Source organism: Penicillium roqueforti, assembly GCF_015533775.1.
Source record: "Penicillium roqueforti strain LCP96 04111 chromosome Unknown scaffold_04, whole genome shotgun sequence".
NCBI lineage: Eukaryota > Fungi > Ascomycota > Eurotiomycetes > Eurotiales > Aspergillaceae > Penicillium > Penicillium roqueforti.
The window spans coordinates 385,143-400,388 of NW_024067568.1; the positions used below are offsets into that span (position 1 = coordinate 385,143).

The window sequence follows — 15,246 nt, forward strand, 5'->3', positions numbered from 1 at the left end:
ATAGGTGGATGGTGTGTTGCATCTGTCTTGCCTCAAACCCTGCACTTATGGCGTTATGAAATTGTCTTATTGGGTTTTACCTACTTCTGACTGCATTCTGCCTGCATTCTGCTTGCTCCCGTTCTCGTGTTCTTTTTCCGCGATCTTCTCTTCTCTATTTTTTTATATATATACGTTGTCGCTCCCGGGCTTCAGATCCCCCGTGGACTACCAATTGGAGAAATCCAATTCACGAATTACGCTTGTTCACATGATATGATATGCCATAACCTTGATCCTTTGTTGGTCTCTTTGTTTTCTCTATTCTTGTCCCGAGTAAGACGGATATGTTGGGCTGGGCTGGGCTGGGCTGGGACTGGGGCCACAGAAAGTGGCGGGGTAAGCCTCACACCGGTTTGTGCATGGTGATTGGATCTTCTAAGAATAGACTGTTGATGTATTTAGGCATACCTGTTCGATCAGTGCAACCTTGGAAATGTTGATAAGACTGCAACTGCCGACCTGTGTTATACTATTGGGGGCTGTTCAGCCTTGTTGGGCCGTCAAGGCTCAATACGAATTTGATTGTCACTTCCGCCCCCTTAGGAACCAACTCAATACAACAAGATTTTATTCTACCCATCCCTGGTCGTCTAAAGTCAAGAAGCTGATACGTTTTTATAGGACATATATTACATATATTATTATCCAGCACGACTTGGTTGACCTAGATGGCCAGATGCGACCTGGAATCCAAGAGATGCTGTCTAAATCTATCGATGAAGATGGCCAATATCAATGGTGAGATGTAATGAAGACAAAGTCTTTCTTTCTAGATATCTCGTCAGTCAGGCACATGACTCACACGATTTCTACTCTCGTTTGTTTGAACTATATGCTTGTTTTATCTCTCAATTCTCTGGAAACCGATAGACTGGATTTGAGGCATATTGATGTATTTACTTCTGTTAGACTCTTTTTCCATGGCATAAATAAGATTGTTATAACACACTTTTTGGAATAGAAGACTAGCTTGCTCCTTAAGGCCACCAGGCCACCGCAAGTAATTGAGCTTGTTGTGTTTCAGACTTGTTCTACGTTTCATATATTCACTTATTTAGATTTGGTAATGATGATAGAAGCCTCCTAGGAGACAATCGGATATTACATCGAGCCTAGCTCTATACGTTAATCTAGGGTGTAAGGTGATGAGTATCTGACTTGGCGAGTCTTTTGAGTGTGATGTGCACGAATTGGCCGACTACTTCCTGCCAGCTTGACCATGGTCCTCCATGGATTAATAACAGGCCATGCTATCAAGACTTAGTGATGTATCCCCATAGTCTTGTGAGTTCGCGACTCATCTCACTACTTTTATGATTCGTTTCAATGAGAACCATGATGGACTCCGACGCTCAAGAGGTTTAGGGAGGCAGATTGGCTATGGCCCGGTTACTCCAGTTTTGGTACTACTGAGCGGTTTCCTCTCATACATGCTCCATTATCAAATGCTGTCGAGTAGTCCATATGCGAGCACATACGTATTGGTGCGACGAGTTTCTATAGCATACTGGTTGCGCACGGACCAACTGCACCACTGTGGGTTCACGGGTATCTGCAGATCCCCCGCGATTTGGGAAAGGAGGCCTGGGGTTCTATCGCCTACAACTAGTTGTACTTGATGCACTCAGTACCATCTAACTTCTCTATTTCAGACTCTCTTTGCTCCGTCGTACAATGCGCCAGAATTTCCATTCTCTCCAAATGGTTATTCACGGTCCCTCGGTTGATCTGAGTGTTGGAATTTCCTCAGGAGTGGCGCCGACTCGCATAACATTCGTAGGGATGCCCATCCTTGGAAGTACTACTTCGTACAGGAGGCCACATAAACTGCCGACTTGTCTTCTTGAGGCGGTACTAACAAATGGTATACTTCATTACATGGTAATATCAATATAAAATCACAATGCGGAAATGAAGATAATCGAACCTATATACAAGAATGGGAGACACCTAGTAGTGGTATCCATATTAAGAGCAAGTCGCCAGGGTTCTAAGCCTTCCTTGGCCGAATTTACTTGCCGTGTCTAGGCGCATGCGCACCAAATGTCCGTCTTAAACAAGGACGTAGAATGCACACATCTAAAAATCACACAGGGTTAGAACTAAATATACTGGGGTGTTGCATATTCAGAGTGAAGAAGTAGGGCTTACCATAGACAGACCCAATATCATTGAGAACCAGAATACCGCATTCTAGGAAGGAAGTCAGTGAAAATCGCAGAATATTAAAGCAATCATATAACAGCTTACATTGAGGATTGTCCGGCCACGGAAAAAGCGAGACTTTTGAATCGCAACAATAGGCAGCTGAAGCATCATAGCCAGGAAACCGTATCCCCGAAGCTTCTTGGTAATGCAGCTCATAACTAGCTCGTGGAATACAGAGCTGACCAAAAATGTGATAAACATAGCCACGGGTTGAGAGAAGTTAGATCGGGCAGGCCAGTAGACATGGCGGAAGAGGAAGTGATGGACAGGGACGTTCCACTCGCGGGAAAATTCCATCCTATGTAGAAGCCGGTTAGTCATATCACTCAGACTCTTAGGAGCGTAATTTCAACTTACCAGTCACAGGAATTCCACCAGTCTGCATAGAAGTGGCGATCGGCGAACCGAGTCAGCTCTGCAAATGCACCCAGCACATATTCGAAGATGACGAGGAATACTAGCAAGAAGATAATCATGAAGGGGAAGAGGAGCATGCTGATGGTTTCAGCAAGGATGAGAGCCTTGTCTGTGACGCTAGAGACGGCACGGAGTTGGGCGCTGGCCACTGACAACACGGGGACGATGAATTCCTCGCTTGTCAGGGTGAGCAGGAAGATGCAGCCAAATACAGCAGCGGCCTTCCAGCCAATTTCTGACCAGCGTCGCTCCTTTCGGCGGGGATACTCTAGCTCATAGCAAAGAGTCGGACAAAAGAGGAAGTCCACATAATTTCCAACGTGCAGATTCTGCGGGTATGAGATGTTGCCTAGCGGGGAGGTCAACTCCGTGGCCAGGTCTTCACGCAGTCTCTCCAATGGCTCTGCGGACTGGTCTTCGTTGGGCTTCTTCATTGACGGCCGACGTCGGTGTACCTCTGGATAATGGATGGCAGCAGGGGGCTCAGGTGACTTTAGGCCTGGCTTATCGAGCGAGGCAAGGCGGCGCTCTGTCTCGCTGAGATGTCCATTATAGAAAGCGTATGAGTGCAGTTTCATCAGAATGGTCAGAGTGTGCAGCGTGAAGAACACCTGTGCAGTCCAGGTCCATTTCATCATGAAGGGCCAGCTGTTTTTCTCATGTCAGCGCTCTGAGCTCCAGCGCAAAAACCAGCTACTAACTCACTTTATCCATAAAACCAACCAAAGTGCTTCGCACAAGCTCTGTAAGAGCATACCTCCGCGCGACCATCGCAGCCACTGAGGACCACTTCGCCACAGTTGGTGCATAGGCAGGACGAGCCCTGAGCTTATCACCATGGCCGCATCGCTGAGCCCCATCCCCCACACATTGGCCGTCAAGAGACTCCAAACGCGCACCTGCAGGGGGAATCCGGTATCCTTGATATTGCGCAAGATGCTGGTCCCGACCATGATGGCCAAGCCAATCCAAAAGAGAGTGAAGAACCCTCGGAAGTTGTGATAGTCGCTATCGGGATCAAAATGTGACACACGAGGCACATAGTCTATTGTATAAAACAGGCCATTGCGGGCGCGGACTTGCTTCCTCGCGGATGAGATCGAATGCGCTGACGGGGGAGCATCTTCGGAAATAGGGGTTGAGTGGCCACTAATGTGACAAACAGATTAGCTATTTAGATCCAGTCTGGTGCAAGTTGAGAGCAAATTACCTTATATCCTGAATCAGCTTGTCCACTGGAAGAGGGTGCGCCACGTCGGACTTCCCATTCGGCTGTATCGGCACGGCGCGCGGCCGCAGAGCTGCAGACTCATCCTGTGAGACGGCGCTAGACATCCTATATGGACACAAATGCAGGAGCAGGGCGTTTGCACATCGAAGGCACTGAGATGGAAACTTAGGAACAGCTATGATTGTGGGTCAGGACTCAGGACTGTTTGAGTTTGTTTGGATTCGAAACCAAAAACACGGGCCGCTACGTCAGACTGCCTTTATATGAGACTATGTACGTTATTACATACATGTGAGCTAGGCAGAAGTATTTAGATATAAATTGTTGAATTGTTGACATGTTTACATAGAATCTGTAGTATCTTTACTTTGATACAAGCCAGCTATAGTCTTTTCTCTTGGGATAAGTATGCATTTAGATAGCTATACTGTCCTTTAGTTATACTCCCTACTATGTACATAACTATGCATGTATTGTAATTTCAAAAATCTGCCACTTATGTCATGGTTCTGCCTCAGGTGTATATTCAAAGGCGGTGTAACTGATTAGTACCAAAGAGTCAGGTGATCCAGGGTAACCAAGCTAGTCCGTTTACATACTAGTGCTCTATGCCAAGATGCCAGGTCGACTGCCATGAGGAATAATAATACAACAGTCCAGACCTCCAGACCACGGCCTTGATACTTCTTCATTTCATTGGTTTTATAAGCGCGGTGCTTGCTTCACCTTCTTGCGCCTGACTCTGTCCCTTGTCGTCCATTGAATATCTCTCTTCCTCGCCCCGTCGGGGGTCCCTCTCGCCGCCATGTCTTCCCGTAAGTGCTGCCCGCCGCCCCTCCTCTCCCCTGAGATGCAGGCTGACCACCCAATTCAATATTTCTACAGTCAAGCAATTCATCCGTAATGTCCGATCAGCAAAAACCATCGCCGATGAACGTGCCGTCATCCAAAAAGAAAGCGCCGCTATTCGCGCCTCGTTTCGAGAAGAGAGTCATGACTCCAGCATCCGGTAAGCTTCAGCATCTACCTCAATCGAGTACTCGATCGGCCTCTAACAATTGATAGGAGGAATAATGTCGCCAAGCTCTTGTATCTGTTTACTCTCGGAGAGCGGACTCACTTCGGCCAAATCGAGTGTCTGAAACTACTCGCCTCACACCGATTCGCTGACAAGCGGTTGGGGTATCTGGGGACCATGCTGTTGCTAGATGAGAACCAAGAAGTGTTGACACTTGTGACCAATTCTTTGAAAAAGTAAGTCTCCCTGTAGTACTTGACTGACCCTGCGCTAACTAAATGCAGTGACCTTAACCACTCCAACCAATATATCGTTGGTCTCGCTCTCTGTACCCTCGGAAACATTGCCTCGGTTGAAATGTCTCGTGATCTGTTCCCCGAAGTCGAAAGCCTTATGTCGACCGCCAACCCCTATATTCGACGGAAAGCAGCGATCTGTGCCATGCGGATATGTCGCAAGGTTCCAGACTTGCACGAGCACTTCCTCGAGAAAGCTAAGAACCTGTTGTCGGACCGGAACCATGGCGTTCTTCTCTGTGGACTGACACTAGCGATTGATCTATGTGAAGCGGAAGAAGAGGAAGACGAGGAAGGAGGACCAGTCGGCGTGATCGAAATGTTCCGGCCGCTGGCTGGAGGACTGGTTCGCGCTTTGAAGGGGCTGACTACTTCCGGGTATGCTCCTGAGCATGATGTGTCCGGTATCACAGATCCTTTCCTCCAAGTCAAGATCCTTCGCTTCTTGCGTGTATTGGGTCGGGGAGATGTGGCCACCAGCGAATTGATCAACGATATTCTGGCCCAGGTGGCCTCCAATACGGATTCCTCGAAGAACGTTGGCAACTCTATTCTATATGAGGCCGTGCTTACGATTCTGGATATTGAAGCCGATTCTGGTCTGAGAGTGCTAGGCGTCAACATCCTTGGCAAATTCTTGGCTAACAAGGACAATAACATCCGTTACGTTGCGTTGAACACCCTGAATAAGGTTGTTGCAATTGAACCAAATGCAGTGCAGAGACATCGCAACACGATCTTGGAATGCCTGCGTGATCCTGATATTAGCATTCGCCGGCGAGCGCTCGATCTCAGCTTCATGTTGATCAACGAAGACAATGTGCGTGTGCTAGTGCGGGAATTGCTGGCCTTCCTGGAGGTGGCCGACAACGAATTCAAGTCCGTGATGACCACACAGATAGGCATCGCGGCTGATCGGTTCGCACCCAACAAGCGCTGGCACATGGACACCATTTTGCGGGTTCTTAAGCTGGCTGGGAATTACGTCAAAGAACAGATCCTGTCTTCATTCGTCCGTCTCATTGCGACTACCCCTGATCTGCAAACCTACGCGGTACAAAAGCTCTACTCCTCATTGAAGGAGGACATCTCACAAGAAGGTCTCACGCTGGCTGCGACATGGACCATTGGTGAATATGCCGATAGCCTACTCCAGGGTGGTCAGTACGAGGAAGAAGAACTGGTCAAGGAGGTTCGGGAGAGTGATCTTGTCGACCTCTTCACCAACATTCTCAACAGCACCTACGCCTCTCAGATTGCTGTCGAATACATCATTACTGCAGCCATGAAGCTTACTGTGCGCATGTCGGATCCCGCTCAAATTGAACGCATTCGCCGTTTACTTTCCAGCCGGACCGCAGACCTAAGTGTAGAAATTCAACAGCGTGCCGTTGAATACACCAACCTTTTCGGTTACGATCAAATCCGCCGTGGCGTGCTCGAGCGCATGCCCGCGCCTGAGATCCGCGAGGAACAACGGGTACTAGGTGCTGCTTCCACTACTAAGAAACGTCAGAGTAAGCTTCTCCGTGGGAAATCGACCACAAAGGTCGCCAAACCTGCAGAGCATGACCTGCTCCTTGACCTGGTTGGCGGAGACGCTCCTGTCACGAGCCCTACCTCCAATGGATCGAACACCGCCGATCTGCTGGCAGACATTCTTGGCGGAGACTCGGGCATGTCATCTCCCTCGCCGGGGCCTGCTGGCCAAAAGAATTCCAACAGCGCCATCATGGACCTGTTTGGCTCCAACGGTCCTTCGCCTCAACCCACACAACCCGCATCCGCCTCGATGGATCTGCTAGGTGCAGGAGGCTTGGGTGCCTCTGCGCCCTCACCCTCCGGCTCTCCCGCGCCTGTCACTGCTTCGACCCCTGCACACACCGCGCTCAACAAGGACGGTCTCGTCCTTACCTTGCAGGTTCAGCGAAGCGGTGCCAACGCCCAGATCCTGGCCCGCTTCCGCAACGATGCCAGCTTCGGCCGATTCACTAGCGTCGGCTTGCAGGCCGCCGTGCCAAAGAGCCAGCGGTTGCAGCTGAGCGCAATCAGCAAGGCTGATTTAGATGCCGGCGACGAAGGCACACAACAAATGCGTGTGACCGCTTTGAACGGGGTATGTCTAGATCTCCTTCCTATTCTACATTCTTAAGTCTCGCACTAACCGATTATCTCCAGGGCCTTCCTGCCAAACTTCGTCTCCGTCTTCGTGTCACTTCTGCTCGCGACGGCGGAAACCCTGTCACCGACCAAGTGGACTGGTCCGAGCCGTAGATCAAATCGGTGGCAGCGATGCTAAAAGTCCATCCGAACGAATGTTTAATTTTCCCATGAACAGTTAAATCCACTTCTATACACCCCGGTTATCGTGCACCTTCTTCGCTTTTGCTATTTATCTAGAATTTTGTTTTGCCATTGATTTCCTTTTCTCCTGTACTTCGTTTCACTACTTGGAGGGAGGGAATGTTCTTATTGTACATGCTTCAGATGAAAGTTTTAGCGTATGAGAAAGTGCAGGGTGTATTCGCTTCGAGCCGATATCCTAGCTTACTAGTAGTGTGTTCCTACATGTATGTACACATCAGATACTAATAGATGTTAAAGTGCATTGTGACACCTATAACGCAGACTAAATCCAAAACATAGAACGCAATGGAATGAATAGGCGATAAAAGCAAGGCTCTATGACCTTCAAAAGAGAACCCAGATCAACTGCAGCCTCCGCATGAGAAGAAACAAAAATCAATATATAATACCCAGGAAACAAACAATGAACTCCACCGCAGGAAACCAAGGAATGCAAAGTCATATGATTTATCCAAAATCCAAAGCGTGAGTCCAATCTATAAGGTAGAACCGGAATATACCAAGCACCAGAATGGTATATAATATGGAGAGCAGGTCTAAGACAAGTAGCCAAGCTAATCAGATATGCTCAATGGGGCCTTCGGGAAGTAGCACCTCTCCCTCTCTCCGGTCACCGGGCAAACAAGCCTTGAGCGGAGGACGGACGATGTCATTGAACATGAAAGTTCCATAGACAAGAAGCGCGAATCCGGCAACTTGGAGCCATTTGAAGGTCTCCCAGCCGAGTCCAAGCGAGACAATCCAGATGAAGAGTGTGCGGCAGGTGTCGATTGTGCTACGAGAGGTAGCAGACACAGTGCGGGTGACAGACAGACCGAAGAAGTTGAAGCCACTAGAACGAACGTTAGAGGGGAGGGCGGAAAAATGGAGTTGAGAAGCAAGATCAACACATACCCGATACTGATCATGATAAACAAGCTGGATATGGCAACAGCACGGTTATTAAGAACCTCGTGCAATCCCTGCTTGACATCAAAGTAGCCATATCGGCCGGCATCGGTCCGTCCGACAGCAAGATACATGATCACCATGCCAACGACAGTAACCAAAAATCCGAACACACCTTCCCAACCCACAACATGGATCGGTTCCATGGCGTAATTCTCCAAAATCCACTCCTCCAACACAAATTGTGTGGCTGTGAAGATCTGCGCTGCGGCAATAAGCAGCACACCAATGATAGCCTGGACAGCCTCGGGGGTCCGAGCAACGACACGCGCCTGCATAAGACCATGCGAGACTGCATTGCTAGCACTCCCATCCTGAGTGATATCGTGGTCTGAATCTCCACTGAATAGAGCTCCGGAAAGACCCACAATAGCCACACCTAGAACGACAATGAAGAGTGCACTCCACTGGTATAAGTGGAGCTTGCGGCGAAGGAAGAGGACACTGAACAGGCCTACAAATAGAACCAGGGCACCCCGGGTCATCTGGTAGATACTGGCTGCCACAAAGAGAAGACCCACGTTCATGAGGGTTGTGCCGGCGATATCGCAGCTAGATGGCGCTGCAAGAAGTAGGATCTTCCATCCGCGGAGTGGGATGCGGCTGTCATCTTCGGGTAGGGGCTTGGGGTGTCTGCTATCGCTGTCGAGTTCATCGACTATGTTGTCATCCTCATGATCGATGCCTTCATCATCGCCGTTTATCGGGTGATATCCGCCAGTTAGGAGGGGTGAGGGGTCACTGGATAGGCGCGGTGCGATGTATTGGCGGTAGAGGAAGGTTAAGCCGACAACTAGCCAACAGCCCATTTCACCCATAAACATTACGGCTCTGCATTACCGCCTGGTGTCAGCATTAATCGCTAGCGTTGTAAGGCTGTATCATCGGCACGGGGTGGAGCCTACGTCTGAATGACTGGCTGCTCGAACAGCTTTCGCTGGCTGGGATCTGGGGAATCGCAGTTTCGCACACATTGCATATCCTTTTTGAGACGGGCCAATCAATTAGTTCGTGTTTCTTTGTAGCTTGAATCGAATCAAGGACGCACCTGATACTTGTTGAGAATGGTGTTGCACACCCCAGTCACGAGCATCATCGTGACCAGGAGGGGAATGAGGGCATGGTTCGCCATCTTGTCCCACTAAAATAGAACTGGTTGATAGAAGTTACTCCAAGAGTTAGGAAGATGGATGAAGTGATCGGAGGGTCAGTGAGGAGACAAAGCGGAGGTGAGCTTATCTGAGCTTGGTGGCTGATAGCATTTGTCACGGTACCCACAAGGTACTGTACCCGCCGACATGACTTCATGTTTGGCTTCATTTGGCACATACAATGTACGTATACATATGTAGTACAACATGTCCTTGATATTACTCTCTAGTGCTACATAGTATGTATAGAATCCTGGTTTTCCAAAAAGAATTATGAAATTCAAAATAAATGATCCAGTTGAGAACCTCTCCAGGTTCTTTCTCCAAACGCCATCGCTGAGGCCAATGGACAACACAAAAAAGTCCAGAAATGATTAGAACCCCAAAAGGTCAATCCCTAAGGATCACAAGAAATTAACCAAGATTCCTGCGTGGTAGTGTACAAAGCATCGCTCCTGAGCCATATATACGCTAGAAACGAATTCGCCGAAATAAAATGTTTCATAAACTCAAGTCCATCTTCATGTAGGACTTAGCACTGTGTACATGCTCTCAATTAGACAAGAAACATTTCACTTTCTTCAAGTCATTTGGATGGGAATGCCTTCCCTCTCGTAGCGCGCAACAGCATCCCAGTCAACCTCAAGTTGGCCCATAGGTCCGATACCCTTGACCTGGATCTCAGGCGGGATGCGGATCCACTCTGCGGCCCTTGCAATGGACTCATCGTCCCAAGGTTCATAAAACTTCTCCAGGAAAGCAGCCTCTTCGGCCTCGTCTGGGGGAGTCAGACTAGCAAAGGCAACCCAGTCATCATCCACCGGAGTAGCTTCATTGATATCGAAGTCCTCGAGCGAGTCATAGCCAAGGTGAGGCAGATCCTTGCTCGCGAGGTTCGAAAAGGTATCATGGATTGTATCAAGTGAGGTGGGGCACTCCGCCCAGGGATCCTTTGTGTCGCTATCATCTAGTTTGATAACATCCTTCTTTTCATCTTTGCCAGCAGGCTTTGTTCCCTTGACAGTGGACAACTGCGGAGTGAGCAGCTGAGTTGATGCTGCAGCAGGAGACGCAGTCTTGGCTCCGAATTGGCTAGTGATCCTAGCCATGGGCGTGTTGTTGGCAATGAGAGGGGTAGCCATACTTTGTTTTACCGGAGAAGCTGCTGCACTAAGCTTGGTGGAGGGCGGCACTGATCCGAGCGTGGCTATCTGCTGGGCTTCCGGGCTGTCGTCGGGGTTCAACCCAAGACCCATCGAAATACTTTCATGGTAATATTTGAGATAATCCTCGATCATCTCTTCTTCCTCGGGTTGATGGCTTTCTTCGATGTGCTTATCCAAGACGGCTTGCGTAGGGAATCCTTGATAGTGATGTTGGCATTCAACCACACTGCATTTGAAAGCACCTGCCATGGCTGCAGCATTAGATGTGGCGTCCGCCACCGCTTTGTTGTATTTTGCCGCTGCGCCAGGGGCTGCAGTTGCTTGAATCGGGGACGATGCCACGCCATGAGACTGCTTCCGCTTTTTGGGGGGAGGCAGTTTAAGGTTCTCGGGTGCAAGTCCACCTGGGGCATACTGAGGGACGCCCCTAGGAGATGGGGCTGCAAAAGGTGCAGCTGGGGCATTTGCAACAGACTGGGTAGAGGCGCGCCGGGCTCGCTGCAGGGCTTCTTCCTGTGCCTGCAACTGCTGCAGGTTGGTCGCGTTCAGTGCTGGCATGTTGCCTTGCATTGCCTGGGCGTTGGAGGTAGGAGGTTGGGAGGCGTTAGGACGCTGACCCTGTTGTTGCATGCGAGAAATCATCACTGCGAACAACTTTCGCATAAAAAGGACAGCACCAGTGAGGTAATCGGGAGTCACTGTAAAATGGTCATTTACAACCCAATCCTGCGAGGGCTTGAACTGCCTCATCAATTGGATACGCTAAGTAAAATCAGATTAGTAAACAAACGATCATGATATCAAGGGGGAGCTTACCATAGCGAGGAGGTTCTTAACATTCTTCTCCTGGCCATGCATCTTTGCAAACCATTGTACAAGGGCATCTAAGCGGCCGAGAGCATCCAAGGCTTCACGCAGTTGTTTAGTCATGGCGGCCTTCTGTTCGGGCGAGACGGGTATAGGTTTCGCGGGTGGAGCGTTCTTGGCGATGTCATTATAAACCTCCATAACTTGGGCCGGTAGGTTCCTGTTCCATGCCTCGTCGGCGGCAGCTCTGCTGAGTACCTGGCCCCGGCTTTGAGACTGTTGCCTCCGCATGTGTGCCTCAACCTGAGCTCGCTGTTGAGGAGTCATTTGTGCAAGATGTTCCTGTGTGAAAGGGAGACCTGGCCGTTGGGGGGTCGTGCCTGGAGCGCCTGGAACTGCCACAGGCTGGCTCATCTGGGGCGTAGCTGTAGCTCGAGCTTCTGCCGGATCATCTGCGTTGGGTCTCTTCTTTGAGGCTTGCTTCCCGGTAGCACCCTTGGCACCTTTAGCCGCGGCTGCAGTTTGAGTCTTTGCGTTCGCCGCTTGAGGGGTCGTTTGCGGCGGTTGAGGATGCTGTGGCTTGATTTGGGGGACAGGCTGTACTGCAGGGACCGGAGGTTGAGTGACCGCCGGTTGATTTAGCTGACCTGGGTGCGCGTTTCCATCAAGTTGCATTGCTCTGTTCTGTGCAGCCTGCATCATCTGCTTTTGGCGGTTTCGGTACAGAATCTCCCGAATCTGCTCATCAGTAAAGGTTGACGCCTGGGGTCCAAGCTTTTGACGAGCCATTGAAATGTCTTGCGCGGAGATTGGCCGCATGGCTGCCATATTCATAGCAGCGGCTTGTTGACCAGGAGGGAAGCCTGGCGCATTAGTAAACGGAGCCGGAGTGCCTTGGAATGGAGTTGGCGCTGGACCCTGGCCATTCCTCACTTGATTCGCAGAAGCTGAGATCATTTGGCCAAGATGAAGTTTCTGGAGCATCATGAGACGCGGGAGGTCGTTGGGGCTTGCAATTTGAGGGTTCGAATTTGCCCATTGCTTGAGTTGGCCCCATGATTTAACATTGTTAGGGACTTGCATCGAAGTGCCATTCATGTTCAGAATAGACGGTGGGAAAGATATGCGGTCCATTTGCTTGGCCTGCTCAGGGGTCATCTCCACGCCATTGTTTTGCTGCCGCAGCAGTTGGAGCTTATAAACTTCGTTTTGGCGTTGTTGACGTTGCAGCTGAGTCATTTGCTGGCCTTGAGGTATTCCCGAGTTCATATCCTGCGGGGCACCCATCGAGCCTCTCATCATGGCGTTGCCCATCTGGTTATTCATCATTGCTTGGGCTTGGCCCGGTTGATGTTGCGGTTGCTGGCCGGGGTTGGCTCGAGCCATATTATTGAGAGCGGCACGACGTTGCTGCATGATAATAGCCCGAGCCTGTTCAGGAGGCATACGAGCGAGTTGTTCCTGGATGTGGGGCGGAATATTGGGAGGCATTTGGACCTGACCTTGCATCGCAGCCTGTCCAGCAACGCCAGCCGGGTGCTGGCCCATGTTTGCAGGTCGGGACGGTGGTCGGGCTTGCGGGGGCACCTGTACCGGAGACATCTGACCCGGGGCCATGGGTTGATTCAGCATAGGCATGACGGGGCTTTGTCCATTCAGTTGTGGCTGTGATTGGGGGGTCACTTGGCCACCATGACCCGACATCGCCATCTGCGCCTTCTGCGCCGCTTGTGCGCGCGCTTGAGCCTGAGACTGTGCCTGGAACTGCATTCGATCCTGGGGAGCATTGGGCCCACCCTGCATATGCTGTTGCTGGGCAAGGAACTGAGCCTGGGCGTTTGGATTATTGGCGTTCATTGTCGGCTGGCCATTCTGGCCCATCTGCTGTGGGAACATGTTGTTGTTATTATTCGGGAATGGGGCCTGGTTCATTTGAGAAGAGCTTGCAGGAACGACTAGCTGACCAGCCTCCTGTGAGCGCAGGCCATCTGCTTGCTGTCCTTGGATGTTTTCCACATTGCCAATGAAGTTCGGGGGTTCCATCGTCTGACCGGGATTTCCCGGAAATGCGGAATTGCGTTGAAGGTTTAACATGTTTTGAAGCATCTGTCGCTGGTGTTGAGAATTCATCATGGGATCTCCCATCATGTTACCATTCGCATCCACCCCGCCATTTGGCCCACGTCCCCCCATTTCTAAACGAGCGCGACGATGGCGTCTGATCTGGTTGAGAGCCTGAGAGCGGAAGAAATAGGTCATTGGCTCAAGATTCTTCCGTGCCAGATATTGCCGCTGCTCGGGTGTCATGTTTGATAGGTTCATTTTGATCTTCTCCATATCTTCCGGGCTGGTTTTATTCAACATCTCGTTTGCTAGTCGAGAGACATGGTCAAGGTCTTGGGCTGAAAGGGTGCTGAGGTCGTCGACCATGGGAATTCCATTGCCAGGGCGCTGTTGGGGTCGCTGCTGCTGTTGTTGTTGCTGCTGCTGCTGTTGTTGCTGCTGCTGGTGGAGCATCGCCTGCGACTGCTGTTGCTGTCGCTGTTGCTGCATTGCTGCCTGCTGGTTCTGCCCATTCATGCCCATTGCCATCTGCTGTTGGCCAGAAACCGGGGATGCCTGCATCTGATTCATGTGCTGCGGAAAAGCGCCTGGAATTTGATTCTGACCAGCGCCCGTCTGGGACATCATTCCACTTTGGTAAGCGACCGCAGCCTGTCTCTCTCGTGTGTTCCTTATGTGAAGAAGCTTTTCCGTGCATTCCTTCTCATATTCGATCTTCTCGTTGGCTTTGGTGAATGCTTTTAATTCGAAACTCATGGCCGCCTGGGCCGCTTGGTGGAGATCGATGCGAGGTTGGATCAAACGGAGGGAGGTGATCCTAATTCATGCAACGGTTAGGCCAGATAAGAGTGAACGCGCGAAGCCAGTTTTCACAGGCAGAAGGTGCAACTTACATTTGATAAACATTGGTCGCCCGGGTCTTGATTAGAACCTCTGCCTTCCATCCTCCGTACGGTCCCTGATTTTGCAACATTTGCGCAACATAGGTCATCATAGCTTGCACACTGTCGTTCTTTGGGACCTGCATGTTTGGATTCATTCTCATCGCAGTATTCGGGGCTGGCCGGCCAGGCCCCGCGCCCGGGTTGGGGAACTCTCCGGGATTCATAGCGGACACCCCATCAATGGTGGACGGGCAATCCGCGAAGAGGTTCCGTGAAGGTTAGCATTCGCTGGAGTACCATGCGCAACTGTGACGATATCGCAAGGTTAGTGAGAAGACGCAAGTACGGTGTTCAACACGGGTCGCTGATCAGCGGGAGAAAAAAAAGGTAGGTGCTGGTGTGGAACCGTGATTCGAGTCGATCAGGGAGGGTGGGGATGGGTGGAAAATGAACGAAACGGAGGACAGGAGGGACTGGAGGGAACCAACACCAACGTAATGAGGAGAGCAAGGCTTCCGGGCACCAGCGTCAGATGGATTCAATTCGCTGGCCAGCACCTGATTGTGGCTTGGAGCGAATGATAGCAGTTTGTAGGGGAGATGGGATCCGTGACAGGGATCATACAGCTTTCAAGTCGCACCGGGCCT

At 50.5% G+C, this 15,246-nt stretch overlaps 4 protein-coding genes across 4 annotated transcripts; 1 reads left to right on the forward strand and 3 right to left on the reverse strand.

Moving 5' to 3' along the window:
* Positions 1–2,094: 2,094 nt before the first annotated feature.
* On the reverse strand, positions 2,095–4,002 carry LCP9604111_2981 (putative sterol o-acyltransferase (APE2); the record flags this gene model as incomplete). Its single annotated transcript, XM_039070518.1, has 6 exons — positions 2,095–2,121; positions 2,194–2,235; positions 2,293–2,548; positions 2,608–3,315; positions 3,373–3,816; positions 3,878–4,002. The coding sequence occupies 6 exons, from the start codon at positions 4,000–4,002 to the stop codon at positions 2,095–2,097; spliced, it is 1,602 nt and encodes a 533-aa protein (XP_038930936.1).
* A 701-nt stretch (positions 4,003–4,703) lies between these two features.
* LCP9604111_2982 (AP-1 complex subunit gamma) lies at positions 4,704–7,486 on the forward strand (the record flags this gene model as incomplete). The annotated part of the gene is made up of 5 exons (XM_039070519.1): positions 4,704–4,713; positions 4,784–4,907; positions 4,964–5,152; positions 5,201–7,328; positions 7,391–7,486. 5 exons carry the CDS (start codon positions 4,704–4,706, stop codon positions 7,484–7,486), a joined length of 2,547 nt encoding a protein of 848 aa, XP_038930937.1.
* A 651-nt stretch (positions 7,487–8,137) lies between these two features.
* LCP9604111_2983 (putative nucleotide-sugar transporter) lies at positions 8,138–9,659 on the reverse strand (the record flags this gene model as incomplete). The annotated part of the gene is made up of 4 exons (XM_039070520.1): positions 8,138–8,411; positions 8,474–9,358; positions 9,433–9,509; positions 9,576–9,659. 4 exons carry the CDS (start codon positions 9,657–9,659, stop codon positions 8,138–8,140), a joined length of 1,320 nt encoding a protein of 439 aa, XP_038930938.1.
* A 600-nt stretch (positions 9,660–10,259) lies between these two features.
* LCP9604111_2984 (uncharacterized protein) lies at positions 10,260–14,742 on the reverse strand (the record flags this gene model as incomplete). The annotated part of the gene is made up of 3 exons (XM_039070521.1): positions 10,260–11,606; positions 11,661–14,532; positions 14,609–14,742. 3 exons carry the CDS (start codon positions 14,740–14,742, stop codon positions 10,260–10,262), a joined length of 4,353 nt encoding a protein of 1,450 aa, XP_038930939.1.
* Between the last annotated feature and the right edge of the window lie 504 nt (positions 14,743–15,246).